A 24,715-nucleotide genomic window follows, 5' to 3' on the forward strand; every position below is an offset into this window, starting at 1 on the left:
ATTAAAGAGGAGAAATAAAAAGTTGCCAACTATTTATCTTGTTGATATAATGTGAGCTTAAAGAAATAAAATTCCACAAAAATCAAAGACTCTTCTTACCTGGAAAAGATCCTAAAAATGATAAATCAAGAATCAAATTATTAAAATTTCTCCAACTGGCTTTTATTCCTTAGTGAACATCTTATGAAAAGAATATGTTTAATATAAAAAAGATAGAACTTCCACTGAGAAAAACAGCTTTATTTTGATATATTACTTCTCAGGATTTTACTTCCTAAAAGAACTCCATTTTGGAACATTAGGCATAATTATTGTAGTTTATAAGGTGATTATGCCATTAGGTGACGATCTTCTGTTTACTGCAGGAAAACAGTGGAATTACTCTTCTTTCCTCATTAACAAATGGGTAGAGGGTTTTACAAGAGAGAAAAATCTAAATTTTACTGAGAGGAAGTTGCACTGACTTCTACAAAACTACCATTTTAACAAATTGAACATAATTGATAATACTAATGCAGCAAGTAATATCATTCCAAACAATTTTTATTATCTTTTGTCATTTTCTTTTTTCTTCCTCCAAGTGTTTAAAAACAATGACAAGGGTAACAAACTACAAATGCAATGAGCCAGACGGTCTCCCTGTACTCTCTACTGTCAAAATAGTCACTTACCTGCTACACTAGTTATCAGTGAGGGCCTCCAGTAAGCCAGGCCCTGTGGGGGATGTAGTACATACAAGATCTCACTGGAGGTTTCAATATTGCCCTTTTATGGATTAAGAAATGGAAATCCAGAGAGAGTAGGTAATTTTGACTAGGTAGTAAATGGCAATATTGTTAGTTGAATCCAGGTCACTGGACATCAAAATCTGCATTTTCCAAAGAGAATCCTGTTTTTTGGGGGTATCATATGTTAAATCTGTCAATACTGGGATGCCTGGGTGGCTCAGCGATTGAGTGTCTGCTTTCAGCTCAGGGCGTGATCCCCCTGCAGGAATCCAGTCCTGCATGGAGCTCCCCGCAGGGAGCCTGCTTTTCCCTCTGCCTCTCTCTCATGAATAAATAAATAAAATCTTAATAAATGAATAAATAATCTGTCAACATTTTTAAAAAAGATCGATTGATTGATTGATTTATGATAGACACAGAGAGAGAGAGAGGCAGAGACACAGGCAGAGGGAGAAGCAGGCTCCATGCAGGCTCAAGGATCGCGCCCTGGGCCAAAGGCAGGCGCCAAACCGCTGAGCCACCCAGGGATCCCCATCTGTCATTTTAAATACTAATAAACAATGTCTAGGACAATTTCTAACAAGGAATCCTCAAAAACAAGCCATATTTTGAGCTATATGGCATATATTTAGCTAAGATTAATCTTTTGAAACAACATATTAAAACAAAATATGGTCAAGAAGAACCTTTCAACTGAAATAAATAAGAACCTCTGACATTTGAAAAAGTGGAAAAATCTGAGGCAGACCATATTTATAGAAGTATAAATATACACTAATGAAAATGTACAGCAAAAGTAGCAAAAAATTATAAAAGAAAATGGTCAAATACTTTCATATTTCAGGAAAAATCAAAACACAAATATTATTTGTTGATTATAACACTACAGCTCAGCATCGCCACTGCAGTCTAAGGAGGGGGAAATCAAAGATAAAGCAGAGTGTTTTCTGTATAACTCAGGTAGTCATAGAGAACGGACTATCATTAAACATTTTATTATCTGATCAATTATGCTACAGTTATAAAACTTACTACTCCCATAAAATAATGTCCTATTTATATTACTATGCCTGAGCCAACCCTTCTGGCTTACTGACTCATAGAATCCATGTCCAACCTCCTTTCTCCCTTACCCATTTCCACTCACAGTCTCCTCTAGAAGTGGCAGTGTGACACTGCTTCAACCTATAAGAATTAAGCAAAGTCTATTGGAGAGCTTCTGGGAAAGCCTCTGTTTTCTTGCTAGGAGAGACAGCCATTCTAACAATTTCCCTTTCCTTCTTCCATACCATTCTTCAGATATGACTAAAGGAGCTATGAAGGCCATCTCATGACCATGATGGAAAGGACAAGAGGATCACAAAGATGCCAAATCTGGTACCACTGAGTCATTGATCAAGATTAAGAGACACCTACCTCTGGACTGCATGTGAGAAAAATAAACTTCAATTTAAGCCACTATTAGTTAAATATTCAATTACTTGCAGACAAAAAGTAATTGTCATCAAACATCTTAGAAAACTTTAAAGCTGGTAAGAACATGGTTTAGAAGCTGGTCAGTTGTATGATGTGTTCATTCATTTATTTGTTCAAATGGTTAAATGTCTACTTTCTATCAGGCTTAGTGTTAGGTTTTGGGGAGAGAAAGTTGAAAATAAAAAAAAAAAGTCATGCTCCAATAGAGCATGAACAAATTTCAATAATAGCAAAGAGGAATCATGAGATTTTTCTTTCATTTTGTCAGAATTCAAAGTCTAGGTTTAGGTCAGAGAACTCTAAGACCTGCCAGAATCAGTCCTGTTCTGTCCTCCCAAATGACAAATTGAGAGCCAGTAAAGGAGGAAGAGGTCGGAGCAAGCAGAAAAGGTAGATATTTCTGATAACCCTGGTGAGAATTTCTGACAACCTTGACCTACCTACAGATGTTGTCCACACTATCAGGGCAAAGGAGGTGCAAAGCAGCTCTCTTGCCTGTGTTATCTGGAGCACAGAGGGCCTGGAACTGCTCCATCTCATTCTTACAGACCCAGAATGGGCGGGGACCCTTAGCTGGCAGTGAGAGTAGCCATGTTCCAGAAAAGGAAAAGGTGCACTAAACCAAGGAGGAGATGCAGTTGCAAGGCAAAAGACTAAGGAAGGACTCTGGTACTTCAGGTAATGCCAGCCTGGATAAATGCTAAGCACCAGAGTCTTCTTCCAAAGCCCTTCCTATGTACACTAGGGTGCAGATGTTCACCCCACAGAGAAAGTCGGCCACTGGGGCAGGAAGAATCCAAACTGGCCGAATTTACCTCAGTTTATTGAGTTTATTGAGAAATCCCTCAAGTGACTTAGTTTTTTACTACGAGGAAGAATAGGCTCAAATTCGAAATTAGGTTTAATTTTTGCATGTGTAAGTTTGTAGCTTGAGCATTTCTAGTGGTTGTGTGAGGTTTTGGAGTATAGCTTCACTCAGAAACATCACTGTCATCATTCATGCTACCCGAACCTGACTTTCAGAGAACACAGCCAGCATGTGTTCTCCATTTGTACACCAAGACAAGCAACAAACGAGAAAATTACATTTATTTTTATTATTTTTTTTAATTTATGTATTTATTCGTGAGAGACAGAGAGAGAGAGAGAGAGAGAAAGAGAGTGAGAGAGAGGCAGAGATAAAGGCAGAGGGAGAAGCAGGCTCCATGCAGGGAGCCCGACGTGGGACTTGATCCCAGGCCTCTAGGATCAGGCCCTGGGCCAAAGGCGGTGCTAAACCGCTGAGCCATCCAGGGATCCCCAAGCATGTGACTCTTTGACCTCAGTTTGAGCCCCAGGTTGGGTGTACTGTTTATTATTTTTTTAAAAAAAGCATTTCTATGTATTAGTCATTGTGTAAGCAGTTCTATAGAACACATTTAGTTGTCACAACTACCCTATTTAGTAGGAAACAGTAGGAACATTTTACATATGAGAAAAGAGAGGCAGAAGAGATTTCCAGTAAATGGAAGAAGTTGGATTTGAATCTAAAGAAATTGGGTCCTGAGTCTACTCTGTTAAGCCACTGCCTTAACATACTGGTCTCTGTACTCACTATGCCCTTCACCCATAACACCCTTATGAACTCCCATAATTCTTGCCAGAACCAACTTAAATGTCTTCTTCCTTAACCACAAAGGATATCCTCAGCAGAATTAACTTTCACCTCTCCCTGTACTACCATCTTCTTCGGTATAACACATATCACACACCATACTGCAATGATTTGTGGACATGTGTGTCTCCTCACTAGACTGTGAGTTCCTGGGGACAGGAACTACCTAATTTATGATTATGTACCTCTCATTAGTCCCAATGCCTACCACAGCAAGCATTCACTCTACACATTCACTGAACTGAATGAATTTCAATCAAAGCAATGTCTATTTTTATGTAAAAACATTTCAGAGTTGTCCACATAGTCCAGGAGTGGACCTACTCTTTATTCACTCAGTTTAGGCAATAAATAATCTATATTCTCATTTCTAAAAACTAGTTTAAAAATAAATCTTTAATTATCATAAAAGAATCTACTAGTTTCTCCCAAAATCAATACACTGTGTCTGAAATTCAGCTTACTGTGGATTTCAAAATGTAATGCTTAACACAGACCTACTTCTAGAAAATGTGTCCCCTAGACTACCTTCCACTCCTAATAAATTGGTTGCAAATCAGAACTTAAAGGACTATGGAGGACCTTAGCAGAGCAAAAATTTTTTAAAAAGGTATGATTTCCGTAATCCTGACCTCTTAATTAAATTTTAAAAATCAGTTACAAACTGCTATATAGATTTGCTGCAGCACTAATGAAATTCTCTAATCAGTGGATGGTTTCATTAGAACTAACTTTATATCTTTTGTTTCTTTTAATTCTCACTCACTGGTCAGATATCTGTCATTTACCAAGAACTGTGCCCAGTCCTGAGGATACAGGCTGATTATGTGATAGGGCTGAGTAAACTAATAAGTGCAGCTCAGGGTGGTGGATTGGAGTTACACTCAGGGTACTATGGCAGTTAAGAAAAGAAATATCCATGTCAGAACAAGCAGTCCTGGAAGGGTAGACAGGGGCATGAATACAAAAATAAAAGCATATTGGAAATAGTATTCCTTTTGGGAACAGACTAAAAAATGTGTATTTCAAATTGTAGTGGTCAGCTATTTCCAATACTGCCAGGTGACTCTGTATGACTAGCATATCAAGCACAATAATTATTGCGCATATCCAGTAAAGTACATATTATAGGACACCACCCTACATCCATCAATAAAGCTAAGGTAAAATAAAGGAAGTCATTTCCTTGAGGTTGAAATTATTCCTTCATTTTTAAAGCCAAGCTATTTGAAATAAAGAAAAGGAGAACTAGGAGATAATGCAAAGAATGGCTGATCCTAATGCATTTTTGTCTTGCTTTTCTTTATAAAAAATATTCAAAAAGACCACGGACACACACACACTGCCACATACACATACACTTTTCCTCTCTCTCTCTTTTTTAAAGATTTTATTAATTTATTCGTGACAGACACATAGAGAGAGAGAAAGAGGCAGAGACGCAGGCAGAGGGAGAAGCAGGCTCCGTGCAGGGAGCCTGACGTTGGGACTTGATCCTGGGTCTCCAGAATCACGCCCTGGGCTGAAGGCAGGCACCAAACCGCTGAGCCACCCTGATTGGGAAAAATCAGCAAGTTTTAGCCAAAACTCCTGAAACAGTTATCAAGAAGAAAAAAATCATCTCTTGACCTTTAAAAAGTTCTATACGTTCTTCAGGATATAGAGAAATGCCACTTCACTGGGGAGTTTCCATAATGTAATTAATTTTGAAGCTATGTAAAAATTCACAACAAAAACTTCTGAGAAAAAGATCTAATTATTTCTATTCTCTGTTGAATCAAAAGAGTTGCTTCTACTACCATCCAAACAGCATAACATATTTGCATATATTTCAGAAGAACTGGCAGACTTAACCATGCACCACTACCCTCAGCTCCATGTAAGTTTTTCTTGCCCAAGAAAGTTACAATTTACGTGAAAAGGCCCAGGAATGTATCTATGTCATAGCTATTTAGAGACTAGCTTAACAATTATTTCTTCCACCCAACCCAAGTATTTATTTCAACCATGCAGAAATAAATTACTACATATTGCATTGTTGTCAGCAACATTTATAAGGTCTTACTCATCTATACAGAGGGGGAATTTTTTGCTTAATATCACAATGTAACAGCATTATTTTCTAAGCTTATAATCTAATTTTTAAAAGCAATTACATCAGCAAAATAAATAAAAATATACAATTTCAACTTCCCCTGCTTGGTGTACATAATAAAATCCAACCAACCACTAAGACATCCCATACTGTGGGCCTCAATACAATTTCCAACCTTATCTTCCCATTACTACTATACAACAAAACCAACATCTTTCCAAACTGGTCACCAACTATCCACTGAACATTATTTGCTTTAAAGTTTTGTTTAACTGTGGTTATGTGGAAGGAATATGGAGTCAAAATGCCTGGATTCAAATCTTGCTTTATCATTTACTAATACTGTCACCTTGGGCAACTTAAATTTACCTTCTTGGTGTCTCAGTCTTTTCACATAGGTGGAGTTAATAATACCCACAGCTCATGCAGTCGTTAAGAGTCAAATGCTAGGGGATCCCTGGGTGGCTTGGTGGTTTAGAGCCTGCCTTTGGCCTAGGGCTTGATCCCGGAGTCCTGGGATCGAGTTCCGCATTGGGCTCCCTGCATGGAGCCTGCTTCTCCCTCTGCCTGCCTCTCTCTCTGTCTCTCATGGATAATCAAATAAAATCTTAAAAAAAAAAAAAAAAAAAAAAGGAGTCAAATGCTAGAAAACATGTAAAAGCTCTGCCATGGTATGAATGTTTGTGTTCCCCCAAAGTTCAGACGTTGAAATTCTAACCCCCAAAGATAATGTTGATAACCTTAGGTAGGTAAGGCCTTTGGGAGGTATTGATGTCATAAAGCTGGAGCCCTCAGGAATGGGATTACCACATAAAGAGGCTTCAGAGAGATGCCTAAGCAATTTAACCACCTGAGGATACAAGAAGCCTGTGACCCAGGAGAGTACTCCTACCTGACCAGCCTCCGGAATTATGAGAGAACAAGTTTTGTTGTTTAAAAGCTACCCAGTCTGGGGTATTTTGTTATAGCAGCCTAAATGGACCAAGATAAACTCTTAAAACTGTACCTGTGTTCAGTGAATTTTGGCTGCCATTCTCAACATCAGCATAAGTGGCTCCCTCTGTCCCCCTTGAGAATCTCTCCATCTATCTAAATCTACTCAACTTGCAGCCCAAAATAATTATTTTTAAGAACTCTCCCTGAAGTATGTGGATTTATAAATATCTTCCATCCTCTAAACTCATAACAATTAGGACCCAAAGAACAGACAATATTTGGCACTAATCTTACATAAACTAAAAAACTAATTAACTATGTCTTTTCATAAAAAGTTAATCATTTAAGGTATTTATCTTGCTTTACTAAGTACAGTGTAAATTATTCAACATGAAACATATATTTTAGTATTTTTTTAAGATTTTATTTATGAGAGACACACAGAGAGAGAAAGAGGGAGGGAGGGAGGGAGAGAGAGAGAGAGAGAGAGAGAGAGAAAGGCAGAGACACAGGCAGAGGGAGAAGGAGGCTCCATGCAGGAAGCCTGATGTGGGACTCGATCCCGGGTCTCCAGGATCAGGCCCTGGGCTGAAAGCAGTGCTAAACCGCTGAGCCACCCAGGCTGCCCATATTCTAGTATTTTCATATTGCCCAAAGAACTTAGCACACTGCACGCACAGAGCAGGCATACAGTAATATCTGTCAAAGCAGTTAATGCGACCCACACACAGTTGATGAGTTATTTGCCATCTTAGAAAATATTAAAGAGAAACATAAATTATAACCATGAGGTTTTAGACTGTCTTTAATAATGATCAATACATACAACCTAAAAAAAATAATAATAAATACATACAACCTAAAGTCAAGGGAGAAAAAAAAAAGTGTTTCTTGATTTAATTTTCAGATCTACTATAAGAATGTCCATTCTCAAGAGAAGAATACATTCCTGTACATAATTGGAATCACGGGCAGAACCAAAGCACAACAGAATGATGAAAAGGAAAGGAGGGAAGGAAGGAGAAAGAAGGGAGGAGGGGGAGGGAGGGAGAAGGAGGGGGAGATGGGGAGAGGAAGAGAGAAAACTTAGAGTTTCCCCCACTCTCTCTCTAACCTGGAAGTAATTAATAAGAAACTCAAAAGGAAGCTAACCTTTTACTTTGGCTGAATAAACTAATCCTTCCAAGCAACCTTGAATTTGGAATCTGGTTCACTGCAACACTGAGTGAGTACTTTCTATCTTTATATAAATCCCAACTTCTCCTGCAGCACTTTTAATTACCACTCATTCACAATTCATATTACAATTTTCATTCTTAATTTCACTCTTTCATGTGCAGAATATCTTTAGCACAGGTTACAGGTTCTTAAAAATCATGAATCTTGACTTCTAGTTTTACAAATTACCTCCGGTGTCTGATAAAATGTTTTGCACAGGGATGCCTGGGTGGCTCAGCCGTTGGGTGTCTGCCTTTGGCCCAGGGCGTGGTCCCGGAGTCCTGGGATGGAGTCCCACATCGGGCTTCTGCGTGGAGCCTGGTTCTCCCTCTGCCTGTGTCTCTGCCTCTCTCTCTTTCTCTTTCTCTCTGTGTGTCTCTCACGAATAAATAAATAAAAATCTTAAAAAAAACAAAACCAACAACCCAGAATGTAGCAGATGTAGAGACGTCACTTTCAAGATTAAGTTGCCAAGGAACCCAGTAGCTTCTGTCTTAGACTCCCCACATATTTGCTTTGTGGAAAGCTAGCTGCCATACTGTAAGCTGTCCTATGGAGAAGCCCTGGATATAAGGAACGAGGGAGGCCTCCGTCTAAAAATAATCAAGGAATCAAGGCCCCTTAGTCCAACAGCCTTCAAGGGACTAAATCCAATAACCATATGGTTGAGTTTGGAAATAAATCCTCTCCCAGATGAGGCTTCTGATGAGAATGCAGCTCTGGCCATCTGTTTGACTACAACTTTATGTGAGACTCTGAGCCAGAGGTACCTAACTAAGCCATGCCCGGATCCACAGAAACTGTGAAATATCAGCATTTGTTTCTCTGAGCCCAAAGTTTTGGAGTACACAGTTTGTTACAAAATGATAGGCAATTAATAAAAAAATCTAAGTCACGTTTATGTAAAAGAAGTTTTCAAAGCAATTTCATTCATTTAGAATACATTCAGCTACAATAACAGAATACTTAACTAAAACTGGATTAAACAGTCCAGAGGTTAGGCAGTCCAAGGCTAGTGCAGCATCTCAAAATACCATCAGAGATCCAAACCTTTTATTCAAGCTCTGACATTAAGGAATAGGTCTTCATCCTAATGCTTGTTATTGTAGAATTACAATATGATCTCATGTCCATGTGATGGAAAAGAAGGGTAAGGGGTTTTGCCTTTACCAGGAAAGTAAATATTTTCCTACAAGCCTCAAAACTAGTCTTCTACTTACATCTCACTCATCAGAACAGTTTTCCATTCCTTTAGTTGCAAGGGCGTATGGAAGAGGAGCATTTTTTTGGTAAGATACACTGTTGTCTCAAAAAATGTTTAGTAAAAAAAAAAATGTTTAGTAAAGAAGAAAAGGCAATGCTCATTACATAGAAAACCAACAGTATGTGTCAAAGCAATACATTATATTATGGTAAAACTAAAAATATTACAGAAGGCCTAAACACCATAAGCTTTGGGAGGTTGAGATGGCTTCTCAGAAGAGAGATGTTTAGAATTCAGCTAGGTAGAAAAGAAGGGCAAGGGAATGGTCAAAGAGTATAAAAGAACAAAAGCCATGAAGACAGGAAAATGCAATAAGGCCTAAAAGTATATTACCCTGTATAAAGTTTCTAATTTTATGATTAATTTTTAAAAACAGTTGTTGAGTGATGAATATGCATTTGTTTCCTAGCAGGGAAAAAATGCAGCATCATGTTTAAAAGATAAAAAAAGGGGCAAAAGGATCTGAATAGACATTTCTCTAAGGAAGATCACAAATGGCCAGTAAATACATGTAGTGATGTGCAACATCATTAGTCATCAGGGAAATGGAAAACAAAACCATAATAAGATGCCACTTTACAACCACTAAGATGGCTAGAGTCAAAAAAGTCAGGTAATATTAAGTTTTAGTGAGGATGTGGTGAAATTGGAAGCTTCACATACTGCTGGTAAGAATGTAAAATGGTGCAGCCAAATTAGAAAGAAGTCCAGAAGTTCTTCAAATAATTAATATCATATGACCCAGTAATTCACAAGAGAAATGAAAACATATATATCCATGCAAAAACTTGTACGTGAAGTTTATAGCAGCATTGCATATAATAGCCAAAAGGTGGAAACAACCCAAATAGCCATCAACTGACGAATGGATAAATAAGATGTGGTAAATTCATACAATGGAATATTATTTGGCCATAAAAAGGAATGTCACACTGAATTATACTAAATGAAAGAAGCCAGTCATGAAAGATACATATTATGTGATTCCATTCATATTAAATTCCGTAACAAGGAAATTTACAAGAAACAGAAAGTAGCTTACTGGGGGGCACTTGGATGGCTCAGTCAGTTGAGTGTCTAGCTCTTAACTTAGGCTCAGTCACATCTCAGCGTCTGGAGATCGAGCCCCAAGTTGGGCTCTGTGCTCAGGGCAGAGTCTGCTTGAGATTCTCTCTCTCCCTCTGCCCCTCCCCCGGCTCACATGTACTCTCTCTCTGTAAAATAAATAAAATCTTAAAATGGGGGTGCCTGGGTAACTCAATGGTTGAGCATCTGCCTTTGGCTCAGGTTGTGATTCCAGGGTCCTGGGATCAAGCCCCACATCAGGCTCCCTCCAGGGAGCCTGCTTCTCCCTCTGCCTGTGTCTCTGCCTCTCTCTGTGTCTCTCATGAATAAATAAGTAAAATCTTTGAAGAAAGAGAAGGAAAGGAGGGAAGGAAGGAAGGAAGGAAGAAGAGAAAAGAAAGAAAAGAAAAAAAGAAAAAGAAAAGAAAAAAAAGAGAAAAAAGAAAAGAGAAAAAAATTAAGTAACTTACTGGCTACCTATAGCTAAGGAAGTGTAGGTGAGCTGCTACCACCTAGGTCCAAATCACCATTACTTCACAGCTGGATTATTCCAAGAACTTAACCTACCTGTTTCCCTGCTTCCATTCTTTGCCCACCAATAGATTCCAAGTGCCTAGAATAGTGTCTGGCACTCAGAAGACAGCAGGTATTCAATAGTTTTGTTGTTATTATTCTCACTCCAAGTCCTGTGTTCTTTTCTAGTTTTTTCTCTCAATTTATTTTGTAAGTATCTATCCTGGTAGGAGAGAGAGTGTTACTCAGCATTCAAACCCCCTTCCTATTTCGGAGAATTGCTGGTGCCAACAGGAGGGACCTAACTCCCAACATAGAAACCCCAATTATTTATTTCCCCAGTCCCTCTGGCAACTAGAGTGTGGGCATATAACCCAGGCTTGGCCAATCACATGTACTTCCCAAAACTGTGACTAGCAGCTGGGACAGAAGTTCTTTATTTTGGGGTGGGTTGTTTTGTTTTGTTTTGTTTTGGCAGGGGGCAGGGAGGGAAGGTGGGTAGCAGCAACATCTGCTTCTTTAGCCAGGGTCAGGAGTACCAGTGGAACCATCTTCGGAGGTCACCGATGTCAGCAGAGCTAGGTGCAGTGTTCATGGCACTGGGGCTGAACAATCCTCATCACACAGGTTTCATGGTGTGACTTTGGCTGTGGTCTGGCTGTGCACCTTCCCTCAGTTCCTGTCTACTTTTAGAACTGGGTTTCTAACCTTCTTAGTGATGCTGCAAGTCCATCTTGTATCTTTCAATAAATTCCTTTTCTGCTGTTAACCAGAGTTAGTTTGTGTTGCTTATAATTAAAAACATAGACTGAGGGCTGCCTACAAATTTTGACCTTCTTAAACCCAGAAGCAACATTTTCAAAAGTGGTGCTTCAGGATTTTCCTGTGAAGAAATGTAATCCCATAGTATCACCAAACAGGAAAAAAACTCATCTCCTTTACTTTTTTTTTTTAAGATTTTATTTATTCATGAGACCTAGAGAGAGAGAGAGAGAGAGAGACAGAAAGAGAGAGAGAGACAGGCAGAGGAAGAAGCAGGCTCCATGCAGGGAGCCCAATGCTGGACTCAATCCCAGGACTATGGGATCACACCCTGAGCCAAAGGCAGATGTTCAACCACTGAGCCATCCGGGGGTCCCTCCTTTACTATTCTTGATTAACTTTTCCTATTCCTGTTATCTTCTATCTTCTTCTAATCAGGGGTCTTCCTTGCTTCACCCCAAAACAAGTGCAAAGCCCTTTTTCCTGAAGTTCCACTTCTTGCCTACACTGTAAATTCCACATAATTCACCCCCTCGGTTGTATAAAAGAATAAAAAATTTAAATTAAAATGCAGTAGAATTTTGTAGTACAGACAAAATACATGTTCTTGGAAGTAACTAAAATTTTCTTTGATAGCTGAATAAACAAACTGTGGCACATCTATGTAATGGAATATTATTCACCAATAAAGTGAAATGAGCTACCAAGCCACCAAAAGACACGGAAGAATCCTAAATGTGTATTACTAAGTGAAAGAATCCAATCTGAAAAGGCTATAGAACACAATTCCAACAGTATGACATTCCAGAAAAGGCAAAAGTATAAAATATTAAAAAAAAATCACTGGATGTTAGGGATTAGGGGAGAGGAAAGGACAAATAACTGGAGCACAGAAGATTTTTAGGGCAGTGAACTATTCTGTATGACTCTGTAATTGTGGATACATGACATTTATGCATTTGTCCAAATTCACACAACATAAAATACAAAATGTGAACTCTAATGTAAATTATGGACCTTACTTAATAACAAGGTATCAATATTGACTCATTGAATGTAACAAATGTACCATGCTAAATACAAAATGTAAATCACAGCAGAAACTGTGTGTAGGTGGGGAGGTGTAGGAGGGTGGTATAGGTATCCCCCCTTTTCAAAAGTTCATATTATACCATTTTGCTTCTATGAAAGACCTACATTAGTACCTATTTTTGCTAACTAAAAGAAATCTGAAGAGTATTTTTGCTTATACCAAAAAAGGTAAAAAGCAAAAATAATGTTTTGGCATTCATTTTGCAGCAAGCCATAACAGAGGTAGCGTGCACCCAGAGCAGTGAAAGTGGCCCCACCAAGTTCCTTCCCTGGGAACAACACTCAGAATCTTAGCATGAGACTCCACAGTTTTAAACTGTGTCTATGAGCATCTGTGCTTTATCTTTATTTTGTGGGTCCATTAGCAAGATGTATCCTATGGGCATCAGAGAAGTCTAAGACAGGTTACATTTGGGGTTCAGGAACATTCAGAAATTCTTTCCATATAGATTAATGGTAATTGCATTTTCACTTTATGCCATTTTAGTTACAAAAGTTTTCATAGGAAAGCTCCACTTTGGATAGTGGGGGAGAACTACACAGTTGACCACTGAACAATGCAGAAGTTAGGGGCAAACCTCATGCAGTCCAAAATCTACATACAACTTTTGACTCTCCCCAAACTTAATTGCTAATAGCCCACTGTTGCCCAGAAGCCCTATCAATAATATAAACAGCTAGTTTAACACATATTTTGTATAATAAATGTATTATGTACTATATTCTCAAAATAAAGCAAGCTAGGGAAAAAAATGTTAAGATAATCATTAAGAAGAAGAAGAAACATTTACAGTATTATATGTATTGAAAAAAACCCACGTATAAGTGGACTCATGCAATTCAAACTCCTGTTTTTAAAGGGTCAATTGTATTTGCAATCTCTCTGTGCCTTCCCATCCATCTTGCTGTAACTCTAGAAAGAACATAAAATACTATAAAATAATATCATGGCATGAGGGAAGATTAAAGTTAAAACATTCTAAGAACCTTGTATTGTTTAGGAGAAAGAAATGTTGATCATCTTTAGACTTTGAGTCAAATAATGCATGTTAAAAATTTAATGGAAACCACTAACTTCAAATTTCTTGCTTACAAAGCAAATCTGTAGATTTTAACTGTGATGGCTTACCTGAGATTCCAGAACCTCCAACTTGCGTTTCCTCGAATGAAGAGCTTTACTTGGAAAAGCCCAGTAATAATTAGACGTTCCAATCTTTTCACAGTCAACCATACCATCATCAACTAAGCTCTGAAGGACTTCTTTCACTGACATAGCGGCTAAAAGAGATCATTTTTAAAGACTCTAAATTAAGTCGCAACAGAAGTGTAATTAAAACGCTAAAAAAAAAAAACGCTAAAAACTGAAGATAATACTTGCAACAAATATTACAGATCAAAGGTTAATTCATAAACAAATAAGAGGTTTTTAAAAATAACAAAATAAGATAAATACGTGAATAGAAAAACAAAAGTATATCAATGGACATCTACAAAAATACACAGTTAATAAAAATGTTCGGCCCTACTAATTAATTGAAGAAATGCAAAATAAAGGAATGAGATATGATGTCTTGACTACCAAATTAGAAATACTAAGAAATGTAATAAAACATTCAGGGTAATGAGTACTCTCAACATGGGAAGAAAATCTGGCAATATGTATCTAAAACCTTAGATGTGTACATGACTTTTATATAGACATTCCATTGTTATAAAATTCAGCCAAAAAAAATAATGATGGGCATGCATAGGGATACTTGTCAAAGCACTGTTTTCAACAGCAAAAAATCATAAATTGGTCCAATAACCAGACTTTTATTTTATTTTTCTAAATTTTTATTTATTTATGATAGTCACGGAGAGAGAGAGAGAGAGGCAGAGACACAGGCACACACACACAGAGAGAGAGAGAGGCAGAGACATAGGCAGAGGGAGAAGCAGGCTCCATGCACCGGGAGCCCGATGTGGGATTCGATCCCGGGTCTCCAGGATCGCGCCCTGGGCCAAAGGCAGGCGCTAAACCGCTGCGCCACCCAGGGATCCCAATAACCAGACTTTTAGAAGTATTTTATTGTGATGGGATTCCATGTAATCATTAATTTTTCTTCAAAAGATTTTATTTACTCATTCATAATAGACAGAGAGAGAGAGAGAGAGAGAGAGAGAGAGAGAGAGAGGCAGAGACACAGGCAGAGGGAGAAGCAGGCTCCATGCCGGGAGCCCGACGCGGGACTCGATCCGGTACTCCAGGATCGCGCCCTGGGCCAAAGGTAGGCGCCAAACCGCTGAGCCACCCAGGGATCCCCAATCATTAAATTTGTTATAAAGTATTTAATAGCATGGATATATATGCATTCAAAATCTATTATACAGAATTATTTAAAAAAAGGTAAAAGACAATATAGGCACTAAATGTGACAGTGGTTATCTTTGAATGGTAGGTAAGAACCAACTTTTATTTCCTTTTGTTCACTTTTCTTATTTTTTTTTTCCAACAATGAATGTGTATTGCCTTTTTTGCTAAGAAAACTAAAAAAGATGGGGATCCCTGGGTGGCTCAGTGGTTTAGCACCTGCCTTTGGCCCAGGGCGTGATCCTGGAGTTCTGGGATCGAGTCCCGCGTCAGGCTCCTGGCATAGAGCCTGCTTCTCCCTCCTCCTGTGTCTCTGCCTCTCTTTCTTTCTAGGTCTAGCATAAATAATAAATAAATATTTAAAAAAAAAAAGAAAACTAAAAAAGAAAAAAACAACTTGTGAACTGAATGTTATGGTTAGCAGTAAGATAAAAAATAAGCAGCTTTAAAAAATAGCATGTAAGAATGTAGTCATATTTCATAAATGTTTGAAATTAATGAACAATTCTTACTTTCTATTAAGTAAAACGGTATCAAGAAATTATCCACATTTTAATGTCCACTTTAATTTTTCCTATAGTAGATCCCCAAATATAATAAAATTATTAGAAAACTAAAGATTTAATAAATTTTAAAAAATCAACACCAAATGTGCAAACCATTCAACCTTACTTGTAAAGAAGTACAAAGTGAAATGAAATGTCAAGGATTCAAAAGATGAAAATACAGTTCTGAGAAATGAATGTGAATATAATTTGGTATAGCCTTTCCTGAAGGCACTTTGAGAGTACATATTAAATGCCTAAAACGGGATGTCTGGGTGGCTCACACAGTTAAGCATCTTCCTTCAGCTCAGGTCATGATCTCGGGGTCCTGGGATCAAGCCCCACATCAGGTTCCCTGGCTCAGCAGGGAGTCTGCTTCTCCCTCCCCCTCTGCCTGTGTTCACTCTCCCACTCTTGCCGTCTCTCAAATAAATAAAATCTTTAAAAAGAAAATGCTTAAAACTACACAAGTCTTTCCTTCCTTCCTCCCTCCCTCCCTCCCTCCCTCTCTCCCTCTCTCTCTCTCTCTCTCTCTCTCTCTTTCTCTCTCTCTTTCTTTTTGAGTAGGCTCCACACCCAGCTTGGAGCCCACTGTGGGGCTGGAACTCAGGACCATGAGATCAAGACCTGAGCTGAAGTCAAGAGTCATATGCTTAACCAACTGAGCCACCCAGGCACCACAAGTTTCTGTTTTCTATTCTACTTCTAGGAACATTTTCTAATGAAGTAGTAGGAGATGTGGAAAAAAATTTATGCGTGAGAGAAAGGGATGAATAGATGGGAGCACAGGGGTTTTTTAGGGCAGTAAAAATACTCTGCATGATACTGTAATGATGGATCCGTGTCATTATACACTTATCCAAACTCACAGAATGTATGACATCAAGGATGAATCCCAATGCAAACCATGGACTTTGGGTGATTACGATGTGTCAACTGTAACAAATGTACCACTGGGGAGTGATGTTGACAACAGGAGAAGCTGTGCATGTGTGGGGAGCGGGAAACATTCAGGACATCTCTGTACCTTCCTCTCAATTTTTCTGTGAATCTAAAACTGCTCTAAAAAATTAGTTTCTTAGAAAAAGAATTTGTAGATAGCACAATACACATTAATTTTAACAGCAAAATTTGGGAACAACCTAGACGTTTAACAACAGGTAACAGGCTAAGCTAATTATGGTACAGAATGAATCATTAGGGGATGCGGATACTGTAAGTCATTTTTTTAAAAAAGCAAACGACATAGGGAAATGTAGATGATATAATGTTATATGAAAAAATACACAAACTCAAAACTATATATGCAGTATGGTTCCTCTTAAAAAAAAAAAAGGACAGATACATACATACATAGACAGAACCTAAGAAAAAACCATCAAAATACACCAAATGTTAACCATTGGTGATCCCAGAATAGAGGGCCTACGAACAATTTCTACTTTGACTATATACTTTATAATTTTCAAATATGTCAAAATAAACATGTATAGGTTATACAATGAAAATAAAGTTTAAAAATATATATACCACATGTAGTGGGTTTAACACTGAGCCCTCAAAAGATAACCCCCAAAAATCTGTGAATGTGACCTTATTTGGTAAAAGGACACCATTAAGGATCATAAATGAAATCATCTGAGATTTAGGGTAGGTCCCAAATCCAATGACATGTATCCTTATAAGAGACAAAATGGGAAAAAACAAAGGCGGAGTCTATGTGAAAACAGAGGAAGAGATTGGAATGATTTGACTATTAAGCCAAGCACTGGTGGCAACAACCAGAAGCTAGGAGAGAAGTATGAAATAGAGTCTCCTTCAGAATCTCTGGAAAGAACCAACCCTACCAACACCTTGATTTTAGACTTCTGGCCTCCAGAACTACGAAAAAATAAGTTCTATTGTGTTAAGCCACCAGATTTGTGGCAATTTGTTACAATAATATAGAAAACTAATATACCATGTAAAAATACAAAGTCATATTTAACAAATACCAGAACACACAACAACGGTTTTTGCTTCTTTTGAAGTAAATTACACCTATAAATAAATAAAGGTGTATATTTGTGTATCGATGTGTGTGTATATATACAGGTATGCATGTATACTCCATTTTAATTTTCCTAAAGCAGATATTCTACACATAAGAATCATGGCCATGGCCCAAAGATACCATGTAAGGTCTTTTACAAATATTCTTCATCTCTAGAACTTTATGTTTTCATAAAGTGAAAGACTGCTGCAGCAAAGATGACCAATGTTTCCCAAAATATCTCAGCACATCTTTGATACTCACTGATGCCTTTCTCTTTGGGAGCAATCTTCTCCATGTCTTTTAACTGAAACACATCTTTCTGTTTAAGAGATTGAAAAAAAAAGAGATAAAAATATGTATTTATTTCCTACTATATATTTATATTTACCATAATTATATTAACAAAACATTGTACTATAAAAGCTGTGCCTAGTAATGAAGACTGCAACAGAATCAAGTATTTTAGAGCTAGAAGAAATTGCAATTATCCTGTTCAATATCTTCAACACAATTTAAAAGGGACAGATTTTGCACAAATATGCAACTCTTTAAAGTAACTGGAGAGCAGAATGTAAAGAACATCTTCTTAATGAAGTATAAAAACTACTTATAATGAATTATTTAACATGAGATAATTACCTTCTCTTGGACGCTTTAAGAAAACAGTGATTTGCTTAGCATATATCATATATCACAGATTTAGCAGTTCTAACTAAAAGCAAAACAGACAACTGTCAAGATTTGTTTATATTTAAGGTTTCCTGGAAGAGCTATACCTAAACAATAGGAAAATTATATAATTTTGACTATCAATTATTCACCTATACAGTCAGCATGTTCATGATATGCAAAACAAAATATGGGAATATAAACATGTAGAATATTTAATCTTGCTTGTAGTTGGAAAAAAAATCTACGTAGAACACTCCTTTATTCTTGTACTAAGCCTTGGTTGAGTGGTAAAATGAGTTTGGATAACAAAAATGAAAAGACTCAAGCATTCAATAATTGTAACAGAATTATTGTGATTGTTTTAATGGACATCTAGGATCTATTTCTTCTAACTTCAATAGGATAGAAGGTAACTTCAATAGGATAGAAACTAGACTTCATAAAATTTTAAAATTTCTGTTCATGCAAGGGCACTGTTAAGAAACTGAAAAGACAAATAGTGACTAGAATATTCACAAAACACAAATTTCTGACAAAAGACTGGTATCCAGCATGTATAAAGAACTTCTTTAAAGGGTATACCCTCTTCCTCCCCCCCTAAAAAAAAATGAACACCTAGATAAAGGAGTGGACAGATGAATACATATGTGATAAAGTAAGCAGAGTAAAATGTTAACGTAGAATATAGATGTTAGGCATATAGGTATTTACCGCAAAATTCTTTCATCTTTCATAATAAAATATTGGGAGAAGTAACTTCATCTCACTAAAGATTTAGTAAATTAAGGAAAATACTGTCATTGGTTTTAGAGTATAAAATCAATTTTTGCATGTCTATAAATAAACCATTTAAAGATAATACTTTAGGGTCTCAGAAAATATGCAATAAATTACTGCCTTCAGGCCTCCAATACATTTCTAAAAATCAATTAATCAAATCTATTTGGAACCATTTTAGATTCCCTGGAAAAAGAATATGAAGTCACTGAGACATATGCCTATATGTGGTCATCAAGGAAGAGCTCTGGACATATTGGCTGCCCCCATGGCATTTCTGTGTAAATAATAAGAGGGCTTGCAAAGTACTAGCTTCAGAACTAAAATGTGGTCACTTAAGTGAACAGAGAATATGGTCTCAAGGAAATATTAGTTCTCCATAATATTAAACAGAAGTAATAAAGGAGAGATGAACATAATGGCTCTAAACCTTTATATACACACACACGCACATATTTTTACACACATAACACATATAAACATACAAATTTTTATGTTTTATAAAACCTATGTCTATAAATAAATAAGATCACATGTAAGATAATGTGAAAGGCATATAGTTATAAAGCTAGACAACTTGTAATTAAGTACTTATGAGACCTGAACATTGTAACGATTTACATGGATTATCTTATTTAGCCCTCATACCAACACTGTCAGCTAGGTGCAATTATTACTATCCTTTTTAATAGGCAAGGAAACTGAGACATAGGTCCAATCCTTGCTTAAGGTCACAAAGTTATTTGGTAAAACAGATTTCAGGTGCAAGTGCTCTCATTGAATTATATTGCTCTCATGCTACTAAGTTTTTCTATTACATTAGCAACTTCAAATATACGTATATTTGTATAATATTTATATGTACATATAAACATACACATATGAATGAATATATAGGAATATATGAACTAAAATCAATCAATACAATCAATTTCTAGCTTTACATAAAAACTCAGTGACTACTGAACTTCTGGAAGCTATTACCACTCATCAATATGATGTTATTCATTGATAGCAGGGTTGAAAAATTTTCAATCTGAAACAGCCAATTTTGATACTTGAGAAAATTAACAATATTATAAATGACAAAATCATTTCCCCCACCACTCACCTCAGCTTTCCACTGCCTAGTAAGAATTAAATCTACTTTTCTTGCTGAGACCACAGGAAAAATATTTAAACTCAGTAGAAGAGTCATAATCCCCATATATAAACTTTATCAATTTATCTTCCTAATCATCATCATTCTTTTTAAAAGATTTTATTTATTTATTTATTTATTTATTTATTTATTTATTTATTTATTTATTTATGAGAAAGAGTGCTAGAGCAGGGAGAGGGGCAGAGGCAGAGAGAGAAGCTAGCTTGCAAGTAGACTCTGAGCTGAGTGTGGAGCCCAACTTGGGGCTCAATCTCACAACCCTGACATCATGACCTGACCTGAAATCAAGAGTCAGACACTTAACCAGCTGAGCCACCCAGGTGTCCCTTCCTAATCACCATTATTAAAATAATACTCTGTTTTGAATTGCCAATGACTTTTGGTAAGTCATTACAGGCAGATAACATCAGTAAGATTAAACTTAGAGGGCAGTTTTTAAAACAAAGGTTCCCCAGAATGTTTTGCTTGTTTTACTGAGAATCTGCATTATCAAAATGAAAATGTCAAGTATTATCATTAACTATCTTATTAATTTCATATCTATTTTGCCATTTTCTCCCAACTTCTTCACATTTGTATACAACCAAAGTAGCTAGTAGGTTGGGGCCAGACTAGACTTTGAAGGTCCTGTCAAGTTTTAGGCTAAGACACAGGAAGTTAGTGTTTTTTGTAGGCCTAAGATTTGGACTTAAACATGGAAGAAAAAAAAAAAAAGCTACCGTATAGCAACATGGTAAGCAAAATAGCCTTTAGAGCCTGGTGGTTGGGTTTGAATCCTGGTTCCATCAGTTAGGACCTAAAACTTCAAACATATTTCCTATTGGTGGCAGGCACAAATATCTGGAATAAATTAAGGTGGCCTATGTACTATGATATAGTGTTAGACCACAGACAGATTTATAAATGTAAAGAGGCAGTATTCAGCACTCTCTAAAATCAGACGATCTTCCCTGGATTTGAATGCTAGTACAACTGCTTTTATTTTTGATATCTAGAGCTGGTATATTAAGCTGTGTATCAGATGTCCTCATCTGTAGAATGACGATCATAACAGTATTGATCTCATACAGTTAAAAGGATGGAATCAGGGCAGCCCCAGTGGCACAGCGGTTTGGTGCCGCCTGCAGCCCAGGGTGTGATCCTGGAGACCCAGGATCAAGTCCCACGTCGGGCTCTATGCATGGAGCCTGCTTCTCCCTCTGTCTGTGTCTCTGCCTCTCTCTCTCTCTCTCTCTCTCTCTGGGTCGTTCATGAATAAGTAAATAAAATCTTAAAAAAAAAAAAAAAGGATGGAATCAGATAACCTACACTGGGATGCCTGGGTGGCTCAGCGGTTGAATATCTGCCTTTGGCTCAGGGCCTGATCCCAGGGTCCCGGGATCCAGTCCCACATCAGGCTCCCTGCATGGAGCCTGCTTCTCCCTCTGCCTCTCTCTCTATGTATCTCATGAATAAATAAATAAAATCTTAAAAAAAAAATACCACAAAAACAAAAAATAGCAGATAACCTACACCAAGTGATCAGAACAATGCTGGCACCTAGGAAGCACTCAGTAGATGTTAACTATTAGCATTATTATTTCCAGGTAGAAAGAGGACGCAATCGGGAACCCTGGGTGGCGCAGCGATTTAGCGCGATCCTGGACACCCGGGATCGAGTCCCACGTGGGGCTCCCGGGGCATGGAGCCTGCTTCTCCCTCTGCCTGTGTCTCTGCCTCTCTCTCTCTCTCTGTGTGACTATCATAAATAAATTAAAAAAAAAAAAAAAAGAAAGAGGACGCAATCAAATATATGCTTCAGAAAGATCATTCTGGACAGAAGTGAACATTGGGGTAGGGTTCTTTCTTACTCCACAGCTTCACAGAAACAAAAAATGTTTGCAGAATTTTATCTATTCTTCAAGAAATTAATGGGCATTGATATCTAATGAAAAAAGTACAAACACTGAATGACATACACTTAAGGAGAAAATGACATAAAATACTATATAAAATCTTAGAGAAAACAACTCACCGTCTCAAAAAATATTTCCATCATACGGGCTCTCTTCTCCTCTGCACTCAGTCCTTTTTTCTTTGACTACAGCACAAAAGTAAAAAAGTAAACACTGTGTGTTAAAAAAAAGACCTTGCATTTTAAAACAACTTGGTCTGAAACATCATCTGAAATGTTATGGTCTTGTCTGCCAATGGGTTTGATAACTCTCAGAGCCAGAGCTAAAGACTCATTTTAACTACTATATGCCAAGCCTTGTGGCTGGTGCTACCAGTGTATTAATAAGAACTGTGGTTGAGACAGAGCCTGGCAGTTAATAGAAATTCAGTATTTATGAAATGATCCAATGATAAGTCACTATATTTACCTTCAAGAGACTTACAACCTCTCAGAGAAAACAGACACCACTAATAAATGATGAAGAGGTCATTGCACAAATTGCTACCAAGGACAGAATGAATTCCACCACAGGGAAGGTTGAGGGCTATCTAGGAAGGGTAGAGATGAAAAGGATTTTGGCAAGTTGAGAAATGGTGACAAAGTGTCCTTAGAACGCACAGGCACGATGTTATGAAAGTACACGGAATGCTCCAGAAAAACAAGCATTCAGGGATGATTACTGTGTGGTACATGTAGAGGGAGGGGCATGTAAGGTGAGAAAGGTCATCTGGAGCCAGATCACAGGAGGCTGATTGTCCAGCCCAAGAGAATGTATGTTATTCTAGACAATGAGAAGCTACTGAGTAATTTCTAAAACAGGAGAGTGACAAGATTAGTTGTTTTAGTAAGACGACATTTAGTAGCATTTTGCAGGGTAGGTTGGAGGAAGGAAAAACCTATCCAAGTCGAAAACAGAGGCCTACTGCAGGTAACTATTATTCTATAACTACAGTTTAGCCAATTAAAAATTATAATAATTAATATATAACTACAATCTCTGTTGATTATAAATTTTACACTATATTGTATTTAGAATACATAAAGCTAAAATCCAACTTTTTTTTTTTTTTTTAAATTTTTTTTTTTAAATTTATTTATGAAAGTCACAGAGAGAGAGAGAGAGAGGCAGAGACACAGGCAGAGGGAGAAGCAGGCTCCATGCACCGGGAGCCCGATGTGGGATTCGATCCTGGGTCTCCAGGATCGCGCCCTGGGCCAAAGGCAGGCGCCAAACCGCTGCGCCACCCAGGGATCCCCCAACTTTTTTTTAAAAAGGCCAAATTCCCTCAACCTGAAGATTCACAGAAAATAACAAAAGAGAGAACTATCATCTCTAATAAGAGAATTCTACACTAATATTTTTAAGTGACGTGCTCAAAAGTCACACAGGGTTATGAGACAACATAAGCTGCTTAGTAATAACTTTGAAACACTTTGTACCACATAAAAAAGGAGACACAGAAAAAAAACACTGAGCCTGTTCAACCAATACTCCCCTGGAAAATGAAAGCCTTCAATAGATGGGGAAAGGGATTTGACATTGCCATTCTGAATACACACACCAGAGTGCACGAGTCTTTATTCTATTTGCACAGCCTAGAAACCCACTCACTCATTTTCACAGCAATAAAATTATCAGATGGTTCCTTGATGAGTTGTTCTGGTAAAATATGGATATTTCTCTTTTTCCTCTCTCTGCTTGCAAACACTGAAGCTCCCGCAGGGTTCTTTATTGATCCCCTCATCTCCTCACACCTTTTCTTTGATCTCTTCTGCTTTTATGGTTTTAACATTTACGCTGAATCCTCAAATCTTTACATCAGCCTCTGAAGAATGATCCTGAGCTTCAATTTCATGCATCTACCTGCCTGCTGGACAGACTTCAAACTCAGAGGGTTAAAACTGAACTCTTCTTCTCCTACATCTACTCCCCAAACCTGCTGTTCTAGATCTGGAGCTCAGATACCATCTTTTTAGCCACGCCAGAGGCCTGGCAGTCATCCCATGTTCCTTCACCCCTCTTACTCCACACTAGAGCAATCACCAAGTTTTGCCAATTTTAGTGCTTAACTTTCTCAAATCCACCCTGTCTGCTCCATCCCTACAAACCCTACCTCAGTTCAGGCCTTCATTATGTGTTCTGTTTCCTGCAACATACCTGCAAGCCCTCTGGCCACACTTGGTCTCACCTCTAAGTTCACATTCCACATGGCCAAGAAGCAAATCTACCCATGCCTCTCCTTTGCTTAAAGCCTTCAGTGGCTCCAAACCATCTAGAAGTAGCCAATCGCTCCAGTGATAGACGAGGCCCTTAATCACCTGACCCCAATCTACCTCTCACAAATACCACTCCCCACCTCAAATTTTAGCATAATTCGGAGAGTTAACTTGAGCTATAATACAAAAACTAGACAGTCCCTGACTATTGTTCG

General features: G+C 37.7%; 1 protein-coding gene across 2 annotated transcripts in view; it reads right to left on the reverse strand.

The window, feature by feature from the left end:
• MND1 (meiotic nuclear divisions 1) overlaps positions 1-24,715 on the reverse strand; it is a 61,130-nt gene that overhangs the window by 32,069 nt on the left and 4,346 nt on the right. For both annotated transcript variants that reach the window (XM_055336675.1, XM_055336674.1), the window contains exons 2-4: positions 22,362-22,427; positions 17,998-18,055; positions 13,933-14,081 (exon numbers count right to left, since the gene is read on the reverse strand). In XM_055336675.1, coding sequence (XP_055192650.1) covers positions 13,933-14,081; positions 17,998-18,055; positions 22,362-22,427 — 273 coding nt within the window. The remainder of the gene's footprint in view (positions 1-13,932; positions 14,082-17,997; positions 18,056-22,361; positions 22,428-24,715) is intronic.

This window comes from Nyctereutes procyonoides, unplaced genomic scaffold, assembly GCF_905146905.1.
Source record: "Nyctereutes procyonoides isolate TBG_1078 unplaced genomic scaffold, NYPRO_anot_genome, whole genome shotgun sequence".
Taxonomy (NCBI): Eukaryota; Metazoa; Chordata; class Mammalia; order Carnivora; family Canidae; genus Nyctereutes; species Nyctereutes procyonoides.